The sequence below is a fragment of the Cyprinus carpio genome, chromosome A12 (assembly GCF_018340385.1).
Source record: "Cyprinus carpio isolate SPL01 chromosome A12, ASM1834038v1, whole genome shotgun sequence".
Lineage (NCBI taxonomy): Eukaryota > Metazoa > Chordata > Actinopteri > Cypriniformes > Cyprinidae > Cyprinus > Cyprinus carpio.
In genome coordinates, this window is record NC_056583.1 from 3,402,516 (window position 1) to 3,419,717 (window position 17,202).

At 41.2% G+C, this 17,202-nt stretch overlaps 2 protein-coding genes across 3 annotated transcripts; both read right to left on the minus strand.

Annotated features, from left to right (window-relative positions):
• Nucleotides 1–3,248: 3,248 nt before the first annotated feature.
• Nucleotides 3,249–8,325, minus strand: LOC122146953. 2 transcript variants are annotated; one of them, XM_042767173.1, is made up of 4 exons: nt 7,535–8,325; nt 6,507–7,306; nt 4,301–4,395; nt 3,249–3,555 (listed from the first exon to the last, which is right to left on the minus strand). In XM_042767173.1, exons 1-2 carry the CDS (start codon nt 8,323–8,325, stop codon nt 7,129–7,131), a joined length of 969 nt encoding a protein of 322 aa, XP_042623107.1. In that variant the 3' UTR covers nt 3,249–3,555; nt 4,301–4,395; nt 6,507–7,128. The 2 variants fall into 2 exon arrangements, with proteins under 2 accessions (XP_042623107.1, XP_042623106.1); XM_042767172.1 differs by having other exon boundaries at nt 3,250–3,555; nt 6,507–8,325.
• On the minus strand, nt 7,954–16,657 carry LOC122146950 (mucin-19-like). Its single transcript, XM_042767166.1, has one exon. The coding sequence runs from the start codon at nt 16,075–16,077 to the stop codon at nt 8,344–8,346; it is 7,734 nt and encodes a 2,577-aa protein (XP_042623100.1). The 5' UTR covers nt 16,078–16,657; the 3' UTR covers nt 7,954–8,343.
• Nucleotides 16,658–17,202: the final 545 nt, after the last annotated feature.

Here is a 17,202-nt window from a genome sequence, read left to right on the forward strand (position 1 = left end):
CTGCCATCAGTGGAAAATCTAGAAAATCTGTGTGTATTTATGGCGATGTGGAGAGACACAGAGGAGACAAATTGTTGAATAAAGTCTTTATTTATCACTTCATAACATTATGGTTGAACCACTGATGGCAGATAGACTATTCTGACGATGCTTTTCATACTTTTCTGGACCTTGACTGTGCAATTTACTTGGCAGTCTATGAGACAGTCACAAGCCCCCCGGTTTTCATCCAAAATACTGTATCTTAAATTGTGTTCCGAAGACGAACTAAGCTTTTACAGATTTGGAACGACACAGGGGTAAGTGATTAATGACAATTTTCATTTTGGGGTGGAGTATCCCTTTAAGATCAATTTGTCTGTTTAGTACCAAACTAAAATTATGAATATGATGTGTTAATTTCAGTGTGGAATCTCCTAAAAATGATATAACCAATGCATGGTTCACATTCTTTCTTGGAAAAGAAAGCATCACTACAACTTCTGAAAGTGATCAGCAGTTTTTAGCATTACATAAAAAGCAGTCACAAATCTAAAAAACAAAGAAAAAAATGAAATAAACCATGCTTTAACTTTTTTAGTCAGGCTTTCATTAGATATATTTAACATTAGCATTCAAGTAACAATAAGGAAATGGAATAATCAAAAGTAAAACTAAAACACTGCATAGTCTTCACATGAATTAATATACAAGGATTCATAATACAGCTACAAAGGTTCAGTCAAGAGCAGTGAGTGATTTTCTCTTTTTCTTTTATTTGAAAAACAGCTGCAGGTTTACTGTATTAGGCTGCTGGGATCCTATTGCTCCAAATCCTATTTCTTTCCAAACGGTTCATGTTCTCTTAGTCACCATGAAATCCAAATTTAAAATTCTTATTTTTAATGGAATACTGCAGTGTTTATCATAAATAATTATACATATATAATTATATGCTGGTGCTTCACTTTATAGAAATCAATGCCTTGACCAGTGCTGATGCAAGCCATGGGTGTGTACACTACCCTTAAAAGTTGAAAGGATATTATAATATTACCACAACGTTACTCTTTACTCAAACTTTTTTTGTTGTTGTTGTTTTATGAATATGACTTAACCTGATGGAGCACGCACTCACAGTCATTCAGGCAGTCTCTCTCTCTCGTGTTTGTGCTGTTGATTGTCCTCGTCATCATCTTCCTCAATAAATAATTTCTTCATGCTAGGGTGTCGCCGGTGAATCCAGTGGAGAGAAATCCCCTCACAACTAACTGCAAACTGGCATTCAGATCTGCTTCCATTTTGTTAGCAACGCCCCAACTTCCAACAATCCAATCAATTCCCGAAGTACGAAATCAAGTTCCGCCCTTTCTTTTCAAATGCCATTTCACTCAGATAGACATCACAGTAGAGGAAAAAAGACCAATCGCTACTTCTGTTTCATGCTGACTTTAAGACTAGGGCAGCATGATTAATTGAAATTAAACCGCAAACATGATTTGGGAAGGCTGCGATTTCATACATGTGCAGTTTGTCAGTGAAGCACGGTAATGTGATCAGTAGTAAATACTGCTCCATCTGAAGGACAGAGGGCGCTCTCATGCTGAAAATCCAAATCTGTCCCGCAGAAGAAAGGAAATGCACGTCGTTCCAGGAATTCCCTATAAGGGTATAGGGCAGGGGTAGGCAACGTCGGTCCTGGAGTGCCGATGTCCTGCAGAGTTTAGCTCCAACCCTGAAAAAAAATCTCACTTTTCTGTAGCCTTAGTAATCCTGAAGACCTTGATTAGCTTGTTCAGGTGTGTTCGATTAGGGTTAGAGCTGAACTCTGCAGGACATCAGGACTCCAGGATGTTGCCTACCCCTGTAACAGGGGTACATAACAGACTTCCGTATTCTGTTATCTGGGTCTCGTCACTTCCGGTTCAAGTGTTTTGCATATACTTAAATAGGAAGCAATGATGACCATAACCAATGTCCAAAGGAGACCAATGATGATCATAACCAATGTCCATCACATATGCGGACTGATATCTAAAAGTTTTTTATTCTTATTCTTTTCAGTAAAATTTAGATATGAATAAAACCTCAACAATAAAAATAGCTAGCTAGATTAACTGATTATCTTAAGTCCATAGATATCACTATTTAATATGGCTGTTCTACTGCTGTTTTTGTGTTTTGTGGTCACTGTATGTTGTATGTTTTGCACTCTCTTCTCTGACAAGCAGAAGCAATGAGACCCGTTTTCTGGGTTTAGTCTGGGTGACGTTCGACATATACCCAATTGCTGCAACTGAATAAAAAAAAAAGACTGAACTGCTTTCATTGATTTAACATGATTGATAAACCATATATTGTCATGTGTTTATTAGAGTTCCTATAATTTTCATTATGATAAAGTATATTTATAATGCAATGCTAATCAACATAGCCTTTATCGCTGTATAGAATACTATGAAATATGTTGCATGCCTTATTTTAAGAAACCACATCATCTCGCAGAAAGGTTTTCTTTTAAACACTCGACTATTATGAAGTGAATTTGGATTAAAAACATTAAATGTTGACTTTAGTTGGACAAGAGGTTCATAAATGCTTCTCATGTTTGAAAGATGCTCGACACGTGTTGCTTTTTCTGTGATATATCGGTGATATTTTGATCATTTCGATATATCGTGCAGCCCTAATGGAGAACCAGCATCCCACAAGTATAGGGATAAACTGGACTGAGACATAAAACCAGGTCAGAATCGTGTCCCCACAAGCACATAACTACTATTTAATGGGCAACACACCTCTCTGTCTCACAGCTCCAACATTTGACTTAGTGTCCCAACTCATATGCAAGAATTGTGTCTTTTCCATTTGTTTCATGAACAATTATAATAATGCTGTCAACAGCTCGAGATATCCTCATAAATCAGTAAATTATTAAGTTTGTTGAAACCACACCATATGACAAACACAATTACACATCAATGAGCCAAAGTGTTTAAATTAATGAAAGAAAGAACCTTTCTTGCTAGCAAAATAATTTGAACATTTACACCAAAACTTATGCTACAGTTCATCTATTATACCCAATTTACACTACAAATAAGTGTTGCAGTGCACGTGATCAAGCCCAACCTTAAAACTGTCAAAACTGCAAACACCAAAATCTCACTGCTTACAGTGCAGGCAGTTTGCCTGATTTCAGTGGTAGAAGTTTAGTTTTTAATTGCTTTGAGTATATAGTACCTAATAAACAATGTTTCATGATCACCTCAGTGAAATTCTTTTATTCATTTAACAGTGACATTTACATTACACAAACCATAAAATATTTTCAAAAATCAATTGCAGCAAATATTAATTTTTAATATACAATTTGTCAAAAGAAAATCTTTAAATTGATTAATTTATATTCCTATTTTACTAAGCAGGAGCGCAGAGATCAGTATCTGTAGTAGAGTAGCAGTCTTTAGGGAATACCACAAGACCTTGTCCTCATCTCATTGCCCACAATCTGCTCATCTTGTATATCTTGTTAGAAGTGGCATGATCAATGGTATGCTTGTTCCACAGATACAACTGCAAAAAAAAAAAAAACATTATAATTAATTTACTAAAAGTTACGTTGATGAACATACTTCATAACATGAAAGAAATGCAACTCATTTGGGTTAGTACACCCAAAAATGAAAACTGCCATTTGCTCACTTTCATGTCTTTCCAAATCCATAAAATATGAACATTATAGTTTACTAAAGGTTATGTTGATGAGCATAATTCATAATATAAAAGGAATACAACTCATCTGGATTAGTTCACCCAAAAATGAAAACTGTCTTTTGCTCACTCTCATGTCTCTTCAAATCCATAAAAACTCTTCAGAACACAAATGAAAATTCATATTTTTTGCCCTTCATCTGAAAGTCTATGTAATGAAACAGATGAATGAACATCCTGTTCCTTGTGCATCACAAGCACATTTCCGTTTACCAAATTTGATGTGCTCTATGTATTATGTAATGCTGTATGTCAATCTATATCTATATGTAAATAAATTATTCTGTAAAAAATGCTATGAAGAAAAGACTTTGAGTAAGCCTCTTGGTTCAGATGGATTTCTTGTCATTTTGTACAAAGGGAACTATCCCTTTAAGAACAGAAAAATTTTGTACATGTAGCCTGCAAAAAAGGAAAACAAGTCCCATACAACCAAAAATAAAAAAAACAGTCTTAACCAAATGTAAACGGTGCAACGCTAGTCACTAAGCAATGTGAACTATTAAGCTTTTAAAATACACTAAAAATTTGCTTCTGAAAGACTTACCTAAAAGAGTCATACAGGTCATTCATACACCATACATCTTTAAATCTGCAACCTCCACTGTTGCCACAAGGTAAACAGCAGCAAAGATTATTCACCTGAAGGAACAAGACAAAATAAATAATATTTTCACTGAAAATGGACAGATGCAATAAAATTTATAATTTTTCTCTATTTTTCTTAAGGACATTTTTCATCACTTATGTTGCCTTAAGAATTTTAAGGGCCAGATTTACTAAAGGCAAATTAGTGAGCCCAATTCAGAAAAAGCGCTGATGGGAGTGGAAAGTTCTGTGGGTGATATACTGACAAAACGCAAATTAAAAAACAAAGACACAACATATCATTTCCATAATGACCAACACAGTCCAACAAGAGCAGTGAGTACTTGCGTAAGGTTACAAACAAGCAGAGCCAATGCTAATTAGTTGCAGCTAATCTGCTGACAACACACAGGTAAAGCTTGTTTGTAATCTGACAAAACAATATATATACACATACACGTATACATATATATACACATACACACACATATATATATATATATATATATATATATATATATATATATATATATATATATATATATATACACACATACACGGGCTGGGCAAGATAACGCGTTAATTGATCAACAGAGGTAATGTATCTCAGTTTTTTTTTTCTTTTCATTATAAAAGTCTATTGCTCACTGGCTCTGAATATACACAAACAAACCATAGGTCACAGGAGGGGTGGGATTGATCAGTACTGGCTTGGGATGGGTGTCATCACGAGTCTTAACCAATGAGAGCATTTGGGATGGGCCTAAGACTGCAGGAGCGCTCAAATGAAGCGCTCACGACTTCATAAGTGGGAAATAGGAAGTTTCCGCACATGAAGACAGCAGAGAAGTTCTCTCACACAGCACAGTGGAGTGCATCATTTTGTTAACTTTGAGGTTTATTATTTTTAGTCGCTTGGGACATGGTAACACATGGCCCTTTCATAATATATACAGATCTATCACTTTAGACACTCAGAAATGGTCACGCAATCATGCTGCACGTAGCCTGATCAGACGTTCGGCACTCTGGCGTGGTTAGCAATCACACTACATGCGTACCGTGCCTGAGCCCAACTGATCCGCACTCTGACCCACCTCTTCCAACCGAGCCAGGGATGGCTAAATGAACCACGCTTGGGCGCAGCACGGAGTGATCACACTAGTCAAATGAACTGGGCTTTGGGGATCAAACACTCTGACACTGTTAAGATTGCCTAGTGTGAGTACACCCTCATACTCACGCATCCCGCAAACACACACGAGTCTCTACCTGCCCATCAAGTGTTGTCCCACACCGCACTGTTGCGTTGGGTCCTGCGATCGTGCAAGTCTCAACTCAGAAGGTGCTTGTTATACTGTTTTGATCAAGGCTCTGGACTCTGAGCATAACTTGTTTTTCTGTAACAAACTAAAATAGTTTCTATAAAAACATTAAATGCACTCGCAGTGGAAAATAGCTTTGGTTTTATCTATCATTAATGTTATAAATTGAGATTTACAATAAATATTTTAACTGCTACTATGTAAAAGGAATACTGCTGTAAAAAAAAAGCACCTTATTTGTTTAAAGTTTTTGCAAACCAAATATTGCATTTTTGTTCATATAGCAGTAATTTTAAATGTAAAAAGTGCACAATACAATACTTTGGAATTCATTATTGAATGTTGTGCATAATGCGATTAATCACAGAAAATCATGTGATTTAAAAATTTTAATCGTTGCCCAGCACTAATAAATAAAATAAATAAATAGTGAGAAAGCGATTGATTAAATATTAAATGTGGGAATGGTTGTAAAAATGAAACTGCTTGCAGTTCCACTTGTACTCTGCAGGTGCTGTTGAATCTTAGGCTATGTTCACACTCTGAGTTCTGACACGCTGTAATTCCACTGACTACCTTTCACAACTGTTTGGATAACTTTTGGTAACTAAAATCTTTGAAGTGACTCACATGAGCGCAGAATCACAACGAATGTTGATCTAGGGTGATGTAAAAGTTGTATGAATTCCAATATGAATATAAAACATCCGACCTCTATTGGATTTAGTACCACATATGGAAGGATTTACTTTTTGCCTTATTGTTTTAACGTCAATACAAACGCAGGTGTTTACTAAATTGAATTAACGGAAGTTTTTATAGAAGTGGTACAGAACTTACTGCAGAATTTTGCAGAGTTTCAGAACAGTGTTTCAGTCAAGGTGGCGCCAAGGGTAGTTGTTTCTGGAGAAGTGGAGTCAAAGATGGTACTTTCTCCAGAAGTGGTGGCCAGAATAGTACTTTCCACAAAAAGTGCGCCAAGGGTAATATTTTCTGTAGAAGTGTTATATTTCAGCAACTAAGGATTCAAAGGCAGACAATATGCCAGACATAGATATAGCAAAGATTGTTGTTCCAGCAGTTGTCATTACATGTGTGGATGTTTACAATACTATTACTGTTGAATTAACCAATGCTGATATTTCTACAGTGATGAAACTGTAGGACTATCTGCTACGGGGTTGCAAGAGTACTAGTGTATGTACAAGTGGTAGTACATTCTAAAGAATCGGGTAGTAGAGCAAGTAGTTTACATAGAAGTGGTGCCCAGAGTAGTTGTTTCTATTGAAGTGGTTCCCAAGGTAGTAGTTTCTACAGAGTAGTGTGTGTATAAGTGGTGGTACATTCTAAGGAATCGGTATCTGTCATAGTTGTTTTTATCACACAAGTGGTGCCAATGATAGCGGTTTCTGCAGTGGTGGTGCCAAGTAGCAGTTTGAGACGTGGTGCCCGGAGTAGTAGTTTATGCAGGAGCTATGCCAAGGGTAGTAGTTTCTATGGAAGTTGTTTCTACAGGGTAGTGTGTATTCAAGTGGTGGTACATTCTAAGGAATCTGTATCGGTCATAGTTGTTTTTATCACACAAGTGGTGCCAATGATGGTGGTTTCTGCAATAGTGTTGCCAAGTGGCAGTTTGAGACATTGCGCCCGGAGTAGTAGTTTCTGCAGGAGTTGTGCCAAGGGTAGTAGTTTCTGCAGGAGTTGCGCCAAGGGTAGTAGTTTCTACTGAAGTAGTTTCTGTAGAGTAGTTTGTGTACAAGTGGTGGTACATTCTAAGGAATCTGTATCTGTCATAGTTGTTTTTATCACACAAGTGGTGCCAATGATGGTGGTTTCTGCAATAGTGTTGCCAAGTGGCAGTTTGAGACATTGTGCCCGGAGTAGTAGTTTCTGCAGGAGTTGTGCCAAGGGTAGTAGTTTCTACAGAAGCAGTTTCTGTAGAGTAGTTTGTGTACAAGTGGTGGTACATTCTAAGGAATCTGTATCTGTCATAGTTGTTTTTATCACACAAGTGGTGCCAATGATAGTGGTTTCTGCAATAGTGGTGCCAAGTAGCAGTTTGAGACATTGCGCCCGGAGTAGTAGTTTCTGCAGGAGTTGTGCCAAGGGTAGTAGTTTCTACAGAAGTAGTTTCTACAGGGTAGTGTGTGTACAAGTGGTGGTACATTCTAAGGAATCTGTATCTATCATAGTTTTTTTCACACAAGTGGTGCCAATGATAGTGGTTTCTGCAGTGGTGGTGCCAAGTAGCAGTTTGAGTCATTGTGCCTGGAGTAGTAGTTTCTGCAGGAGTTGTGCCAAAGGTAGTAGTTTCTACTGAAGTAGTTTCTGTAGAGTAGTTTGTGTACAAGTGGTGGTACATTCTAAGGAATCTGTATCTGTCATAGTTGTTTTTATCACACAAGTGGTGCCAATGATAGTGGTTTCTGCAATAGTGGTGCCAAGTGGCAGTTTGAGACATTGCGCCCGGAGTAGTAGTTTCTTCAGGAGTTGTGCCAAGGGTAGTAGTTTCTACAGAAGTAGTTTCTACAGGGTAGTGTGTGTACAAGTGGTGGTACATTCTAAGGAATCTGTATCTGTCATAGTTGTTTTTATCACACAAGTGGTGCCAATGATAGTGGTTTCTGCAGTGGTGGTGCCAAGTAGCAGTTTGAGTCATTGTGCCTGGAGTAGTAGTTTATGCAGGAGTTGTGCCAAAGGTAGTAGTTTCTACTGAAGTAGTTTCTGTAGAGTAGTTTGTGTACAAGTGGTGGTACATTCTAAGGAATCTGTATCTGTCATAGTTGTTTTTATCACACAAGTGGTGCCAATGATAGTGGTTTCTGCAGTGGTGGTGCCAAGTAGCAGTTTGAGTCATTGTGCCTGGAGTAGTAGTTTCTGCAGGAGTTGTGCCAAAGGTAGTAGTTTCTACTGAAGTAGTTTCTGTAGAGTAGTTTGTGTACAAGTGGTGGTACATTCTAAGGAATCTGTATCTGTCATAGTTGTTTTTATCACACAAGTGGTGCCAATGATAGTGGTTTCTGCAATAGTGGTGCCAAGTGGCAGTTTGAGACATTGCGCCCGGAGTAGTAGTTTCTGCAGGAGTTAAGCCAAGGGTAGTAGTTTCTGCAGGAGTTGTGCCAACGGTAGTAGTTTCTACAGAAGTAGTTTCTAGAGGGTAGTGTGTGTACAAGTGGTAGTACATTCTAAGGAATCGGTATCTATCATAGTTTTTTTCACACAAGTGGTGCCAATGATAGTGGTTTCTGCAATAGTGGTGCCAAGTGGCAGTTTGAGACATTGCGCCCGGAGTAGTAGTTTCTGCAGGAGTTAAGCCAAGGGTAGTAGTTTCTGCAGGAGTAGTGCCAAGGGTAGTAGTTTCTACAGAAGTAGTTTCTAGAGGGTAGTGTGTGTACAAGTGGTGGTACATTCTAAGGAATCGGTATCTGTCATAGTTTTTTTCACACAAGTGGTGCCAATGATAGTGGTTTCTGCAATAGTGGTGCCAAGTGGCAGTTTGAGACATTGCACCTGGAGTAGTAGTTTCTGCAGGAGTTATGCCAAGGGTAGTAGTTTCTGCAGGAGTTGTGCCAAGGGTAGTAGTTTCTACAGAAGTAGTTTCTAGAGGGTAGTGTGTGTACAAGTGGTGGTACATTCTAAGGAATCGGTATCTGTCATAGTTTTTTTCACACAAGTGGTGCCAATGATAATGGTTTCTGCAGTGGTGGTGCCAAGTGGCAGTTTGAGACATTGTGCCCGGAGTAGTAGTTTCTGCAGGAGTTGTGCCAAGGGTAGTAGTTTCTGCAGGAGTTGTGCCAACGGTAGTAGTTTCTACAGAAGTAGTTTCTAGAGGGTAGTGTGTGTACAAGTGGTAGTACATTCTAAGGAATCGGTATCTATCATAGTTTTTTTCACACAAGTGGTGCCAATGATAGTGGTTTCTGCAGTGGTGGTGCCAAGTGGCAGTTTGAGATGTGATGCCCGGTGTATTAGTTTCTGCAGGAGTTGTGCCAAGGGTAGTAGTTTCTGCAGGAGTTGTGCCAAGGGTAGTAGTTTCTACAGAAGTAGTTTCTGCAGGGTAGTGTGTGTACAAGTGGTGGTACATTCTAAGGAATCGGTATCGGTCATAGTTGTTCTTTTCACACAAGTGGTGCCAATGATAGTGGTTTCTGCAATAGTGGTGCCAAGTGGCAGTTTGAGATGTTGTCCTATTAACAGCAGATGTTATGCCAGGTGTAGTTATTCCTGTTGAACTAACTGGGGTTGTAGTTTTTGCAGAAGTTGAGTCAAGAGTAGTAGTTTCTTCAGAAGTGCTGCCAATGGTAGTAGTTTCTACAGAAGTGGTTTCCAGGGTAGTACTTTCTGCAAAAGTGGTTTCAAGGGTACTAGTTTCTACAGAAGTGGTGCCAAGGATACTAGATTCTGAATAAGTGGGTCCTGCAGAAGTGGTTTCCAAGAGAGTAAACTCAACAGAAGTGGTACCAAGGACAGTAGTTTCTGTAGAAGTGGGTCCTGCAGAAGTGGTTGCTAGGGTAGTAGTTTCTACGGAAGCTGTGGCCAGGGTTGTAATTTCGGCAGAAATTGTGCCAAAGGCAGTAGTTTCTGCAGGAGTGGTGCCCAGAGTTGTAGATTTTACAGAAGTGGTGCCAAGCGTAGCAGTTCCTGTAAAAGTTGTGCCAAGGGAAGTACTTTCTGCAAACATGAGTCCTGCGGAAGTTGTGCCTAGTGTAGTAGTTTCTACAGAAGTGGTGCCCAGAGTGGTAGATTCAACAGAAGTAATGCCCAGGGTAGTTTCTGCAGAAGTGGTTTCAAGGGAAGTAGTTTCTAAAAAAATGGTGCCAAGGAAAGTAGTTTCACCAGAACTTGTGCCCAAAGTAGTAGTTTCTACAGAAGTGGTTCCAAGGGTACTAGTTTCTGCAGTGGGTATGCCCAAGGTAGTAGTTTCTACAGAAATGGTACCAAGGGTACTAGTTTCTGCAGAAGTGGTGCCAAGGGTAGTACTTTCAGGAGAAATCGGTCCTGCAAAAGTGGTCCCCAGAGTAGTAGTTTCTGCAGAAGTGGCCCCCAGAGTGGTAGTAATTTCAGCAGAAGTTGTATCCAGGCTAATAGTTTCTACAGAAGTTGTTTCAAAGGCAGTAGTTTCTGTAGAAGTGAATTCCAGGGTAGTAGTTTCAACAGAAGTGTCTCCAAAGATGGTAGTTTCTTCTGAAGTGGTTCCTGTAGAAGTAGTGCCCAGGATAGTAGTTTCTACAGAGGTGGTGCCATGGGTACTACTTTCTACAGAACTGGTGCCAATGGTAGTAGTTTCTACAGAAGTGGTTTCAAGGGTAGTAGTTTCTGCTGAAGTGGGGCCAAGATTACTAATTTCTGTAGAAGCTGTGTCCAGGGTTGTAATTTCTGCAGAAGTGGTTTCAAGGGTAGTAGTTTCTGTAAAAGTGGTGCCCAGGATAGCTGTTTCTACAGAAGTGGTTCTAAGATTAGTTGTTTCTGTAGAAGCTGTGTCCAGGGTAGTAATTTCCACGGAAGTGGGTTCTGCAGAAGTGGTTTCCAGGGTAGTAGTCTTTACAGAAGTAGCTTCATGGGTATTAGTTTCATTAGAAACTGTGCCCAGGGTAATAGTTTTTATAGAAGTAGTGCTAAGGATAGTAGTAACTGCAGAATGTGTGCCCAAGGTACCAGTTTCTGCAGAAGTTGTGCCCATGGTACCAGTTTCTGAAGTGGGTCCTGCAAAAGTGGTTTCAAGGTTAGCAGTTTCTGCAGAAGTGGTGCCCATGATACCGGTTTCTGAAGTGGGTCCTGCAGAAGTAGTTTCAAGGGTAGTAGTTTCTACAGAAGTGGTGCCCAGAGTGATAGATTCAACAAAACTGGGCCTGGCAGAAGTGGATTCCAGGGTAGTAGTTTCTACAGAAGTGGTGCCAAGGGTAGTAGTTTCTGCAGAAGTGATGCCAAGAGTTGTCAATTCTACAGTATTAATGCCAAGGGTAGTAATTTCTGCAGAAGTGGGTGCTGCAGAAATGGTTTCAAGTTTAGTAATTCCTATAGAAGTAGTGCCGGAGGTAGTAGTTTCTGCAGAAGTTGTGCCCAGGGTAGTAGTTTCTACAGAAGTGGTTCCAAGAGTACTAGTTTTTGCAGATGTAGTGTCAAGGGTAGAAGTGGTGAGCAGGGTAGTTTCTGCAGAACTGGGACCTGCAGAAGTGGTTTCAAGGGTAGTAGTTTCTACATAAGTGGTACCAAAGGTAGTAGTTTCTGCAGAAATTTTGCTTAGGGGAGTAGTTTGTCTAGAAGAGGGTCTTGCAGAAGTGGTTCCAAAGGTAGTAGTCTCTGCAGAAGTGGTACCCAGAGTGGAAGATTCAACAGAAGTGGTGCCAAGTGTAGTAGTTTCTGCAGAAGTGTTTTCCAGGGCAGTAGTTTCTACCAAAGTTGTTTCAAGGGTAGTAGTGTCTGCAGAAGTGGTGCCAAGGCTACTAGTTTTTGCAGAAGTGGTGCTAATGGTAGAAGTTTCTGCAGAAGTGGTAAGCAGGGTAGTTTCTGTAGAACTGGGACCTGCAGAAGTGGTTTCAAAGCTAGTAGTTTCTACAGACGTGGTTTCAAGGGTAGTAGTTTGCACAGAAAAGGTTCCAAGGGTAATAGTTTTTGCAGAAGTGCTGTCCAGAGTTGAAGATTCTACAGTAGTAATGCCAAGGATAGTAGTTCCTGGAGAAGTGGGTGCTGCAGAAACGGTTTCCAGTTTAGTTGTTTTTATAGAAGTAATGCCCAGGGCAGTAGTTTCTCCAGAACTGGGTCTTGCAGAAGTGGTTTCAAAGGTAGTAGTCTCTGCAGAAGTGGTACCCAGAGTGGTAGATTTAACAGAAGTAGAGCCAAGGGTAGTCATTTCTCCAGAAGTTGTGCCCAGGGTAGTTTCTGCAGAGGTTTTGCCCAGGGTAGTAGTTTCTGCAGAAGTCGGTCCTGCAGAAAATGTTCCCAGGGTAGTAGTTTGTACAGAAGTGGTACCAAGGGTACTAGTTTCTACAGATGTGGTGCCACGTACAGTAGATTCTGCAGAAGTGGTGCCCATAGTGGTAAATTCAACAGAAGTAGAGCCAAGGGTAGTCATTTCTCCAGAAGTTGTACCCAGGGTAGTGGTTTCTGCAAAAGTGGGAACTGCAGAAGTGGTTTCCAGGGTAGTAGTTTCTATAAAAGTGGTGCCAATGGTAGTAGTCTCTGCAGAAGTGCTGCCCAGAGTTGTATATTCAACAGAAGTGGTGCCAAGGGTAGCAGTTTCTACAGTAGTGTCTTCAAGGGTAGTAGTTTCTGCTGAGGTGGCACCTGCAGAAGTGTTTTCAAGGGTAGTAGATTCAAGAGAAATGGTGGTAAGGGTAGTAGTTTCTGCAAAAGTCATGCTAAGGGTACTAGTTTTTTCAGAAATGGTGCCAAAGGTAGTAATCTTTGCAGAAATGGTGCCCTGAGTAGTAGATTCAACAGACGTTGTGCCAAGGGTAGTGGCTTTTGCAGAACTGCTTTCAAAGGTAGTAGCATCCACAGAGGTGGTTCCAAGAGTAATAGTTTCCACAGAAGTGGGTTCTGTAGAGAATGTGCCCAGGGTAGTAGTTTGTACAGAAGTGGTGCCAAGGGTACTAGTTTCTGGAGAAGTTCTGCCAAGGGTAGTGGATTCTGCAGAAGTGGTGGCCAGAGTGGCAGATTTAACAGAAGTTGTGCCCAGGGCAGTTTCTGCAGAAGTAGGTCCTGTAGAAGTGGTTTCCAGGATAGTAGATTCTACAGAAGTGGTACCAAAGGTAGTAGTTTCTGTAGAAGTGGTGCCCAGAGTGGTAGATTCAACAAACATGGTGGCAAGGGTAGTAGTTTCTGGAGAAGTGGTATCCAGGGCAGCAGTTTCTACAGAAGTGGTGCCAAGGGTAGTGGTTTCTACAGAAGTGGGACCTGCAGAAGTGGTTTTAAAGGTAGTAGTTTCTACATATCTGGTTCCAAGGGTACTAGTTTCTACAGAAGTAGTGCCAAGCATAGTAGATTCTGCAGAAGTGGTGCCCAGAGTGGTAGATTTAACAAAAGTAGAGCCAATGGTAGTAATTTCTCCAGAAGTTGTGCCCAAGGTAGTTTCTGCAGAGGTTTTGCCCAGGATAGTAGTTTCTGCAGAAGTTGTGCCCATGGTAGTAGTTTCTGCAGAAGTGGGTCCTGCAGATGATGTTCCCAGGGCAGTAGTTTGAACAGAAGTGGTGCCAAGCATAGTAGATTCTGCAGAAGTGGTGGCCAGTGTGGTAGATTTAACAGAAGTAGAGCCAAGGATGGTAATTTCTCCAGAAGTTGTGCCCAAAGTAGTTTCTGCAGAAGTTGTGCCCATGGTAGTAGTTTCTGCAGAAGTGGATCCTGCAGAAGATGTTCCCAGGGCAGTAGTTTGTACAGAAGTGATGCCAAGGGTACTAGTTTCGACAGAAGTGGTGCCAAGCATATTATATTCTGCAGAAGTGGTGCCCAGAGTGGTAGATATAACCGAAATAGAGCCAAGGCTAGTCATTTCTCCAGAAGTTGTGCCCAGGGTAGTTTCCGCATAGGTTTTGCCCAGGGTAGTAGTTTCTGCAGAAGTTGTGCCCATGGTTGTAGTTTCTGCAGAAGTTGGTCCTGCAGATGTGGTGCCAAGGGTACTAGTTTCTACAGAAGTGTTGCCAAGCATAGTAGATTCTGCAGAAGTGCTGGCCAGAGTGGTAGATTTAACAGAAGTAGAGCCAAGGATGGTAATTTCTCCAGAAGTTGTGCCCAGGGTAGTTTCTGCAGAAGTTGTGCCCATGGTAGTAGTTTCTGCAGATGATGTTCCCAGGGCAGTAGTTTGTACAGAAGTGATGCCAAGGGTACTAGTTTCTACAGAAGTGGTGCCAAGCATAGTAGATTCTGCAGAAGTGGTGCCCTGAGTGGTAGATTTAACAAAAGTAGAGCCAAGTGTAGTAATTTCTCCAGAAGTTGTGCCTAGAGTAGTTTCTGCAGAGATTTTGCCCAGGGTAGTAGTTTCAGCAGAAGTTGTGCCCATAGTAGTAGTTTCTGCAGAAGTGAGTCTTGTAGAAGTGGTTTCCAAGGCAGTAGTTTCTACAGAAGTGGGTCCTGCAGATGTGGACTCCAGGACAACAATTTCTGTAGATGTGGTGCCCAGAGTGGTAGATTGTACAGAAGTGGTGCCAGAGGTACTAGTTTCCGCAGAAGTCATGCCCAGAGTGGTAGTTTCTACAGAAGTGTCTGCTGCAAAAGTGGATTCCAGGGAAGTACTTTCTACAGAAGTGGTGCCAGGAGTAGTAGTTTTTGTAGAAGTGGTGCCCAGAGTGGTAGATTTAACAGAAGTGGTACCAAGGGTACTAGATTCTGCAAAAGTGGTTCCCAGTGTAGTAGTTTCAAATGAGGTCGCACCAAGGGTACTAGTTTCTGAAGAGCTGCCAAGGGTAGTAGTCTCTGCAGAAGTGGTACCCAGTGTAGTAGATTCAACAGAAGTGGTTTCAAGGGTAGTAGTTTCTGCAGAAGTTGTGGCCAGGGTAGTAGTTTCTTCAGAAGTGGGTCCAATAATATTAGTTCCTGCAGAGGTTGGTCCTGCAGAAGATGTGCCCAGGGTAATAGTTTGTAAAGAAGTGGTGCCAAGGGTACTAGTTTCTCCAGAAGTTGTGCCCAGGGTAGTTTCTGCAGGTATTTTGCCCAGTGTAGTAGTTTCTGCATAAGTGGGTCCTGCAGATGTGGTTTGGAGGGCAGTAGATTCTACAGAAGTGGTTCCAAGAGTACTAGTTTCTGCAGAAATGGTGACCAGAGCAGTAGTTTTGACAGAACTGGTGTCAAGCATAGTAATTTCTGCAGAAGTGGGTGTTGCAGAGGTGGTTTCCAGGGTTGCAGTCTCTATAGAAGTGCCAATGGTAGTAGTTTCTACAGAAGTGGGTCCTGCCGAAGATGTGCCCAGGGTAGTAGTTTCTGCAGAAGTGGTGACAAGGGTAGTAGTTTCCACAGATGTTTTACCCAGAGTAATAGTTTCTGCAGAAGTAGGTCCTACAGAAGTGGTTTCAAGGGCAGTAGATTCTACAGAAGTGGTTCCAAGAGTACTAGTTTCTGCAGAAATGGTGACCAGAGCAGTAGTTTTGACAGAACTGGTGTCAAGCATAGTAATTTCTGCAGAAGTGGGTGTTGTAGAGGTGGTTTCCAGGGTTGCAGTCTCTATAGAAGTGCCAATGGTAGTAGTTTCTACAGAAGTGGGTCCTGTCGATGATGTGCCCAGGGTAGTAGTTTCTGCAGAAGTGGTGACAAGGGTAGTAGTTTCCACAGATGTTTTACCCAGAGTAATAGTTTCTGCAGAAGTAGGTCCTACAGAAGTGGTTTCAAGGGCAGTAGATTCTACAGAAGTGGTTCCAAGAGTACTAGTTTCTGCAGAAATGGTGACCAGAGCTGTAGTTTCGACAGAACTGGTGTCAAGCATAGTAATTTCTGCATAAGTTGTGCCCAGGGTAGTAATTTCTGCAGAATGGGTGCCAAGGGCACTAGTTTTTGCAGAAGTGGTGCTAAGAGTAGTAGTTTCTGCAAAAGTGGTGCCCAGAGTAGTAGATTCAACAGATGTCGTGCCAAGGGTAGTAGCTCCTGCATAAGTTTTTCCCAGAGAAATAGTTTCTCCAGAAGTGGGTGCTGCAGAAGTGGTCTCCAGGGTTGTAGTTTTTATAGAAGTAGTGCCAAGGGTAGTAGTTTTTGCAGAAGTGGTGCCCTGAGTGGTAGTCTTTGCAGAAATGGTGCCCTGAGTGGTAGATTCAACAGAAATGGTACCAAGGGTAGCAGTTTCTGCATAAGTGGTTTCCAGTGCAGTAGTTCCTACAGAAGAGGTGTGAAGGGTACTAGTTTCTGCAGAAGTAGTTTCCAGGGTAGTAGTTTCTCCAGAAGGTCCTTCAGAAGTTATATCAAGGGTAGTAGTTTCTACAGAAGTGGGTCCTTCAGAAGTGGCTTCCAGGGTTGTAGTTTCTACAGAAGTGGGTCCTGCAGAAGTGGCTTCCAGGGTTGTAGTTACTATAGAAGTAGTGCCAAGAGTACTAGTTTTTGCAGAAGTGGTGCCAAGGGTAGTAATCTTTGCAGAAGTGGTGCCCTGAGTGGTTGATTCAGCAGAAGTGGTGCCCTGAGTGGAAGATTCAACAGAAGTGGTACCAAGGGTAGCAGTTTCTGCATAAGTGGTTTCAGTGTAGTAGTTTCTACAGAAGTGGTGTGAAGGGTAGTAGATTCTACAGAAGTGGTTCCAAGAGTACTAGTTTCTGCAGAAGTGGTGACCAAAGTTTTAGGTTTTACAGAAGTGGTGACAAGGGCAGAAGTTTCTGCAGAAGTTTTACCCAAGGTAGTAGTTTCTGCAGAAGTGGTTTCCAGGGTAGTAGTTTCTCCAGAAGGTCCTTCAGAAGTTGTACCAAGGGTAGTAGTTTCTACAGAAGTGGGTCCTGCAGAAGTGGCTTCCACGGTTTTAGTTTCTATAGAAGTAGTGCCAAGAGTACTAGTTTTTGCAGAAGTGGTGCCAAGGGTAGTAATCTTTGCAGAAGTGGTGCCCTGAGTGGTTGATTCAGCAGAAGTGGTG

Coding starts and splice junctions, on each gene's coding strand:
- LOC122146953 (XM_042767172.1), bottom strand. CDS start 8,325: ATGACTCAAACTGCTACTTGGCACCACCACTGCAGAAACCACTATCAT.
- LOC122146950 (XM_042767166.1), bottom strand. CDS start 16,077: ATGCTTGACACCAGTTCTGTCGAAACTACAGCTCTGGTCACCATTTCT.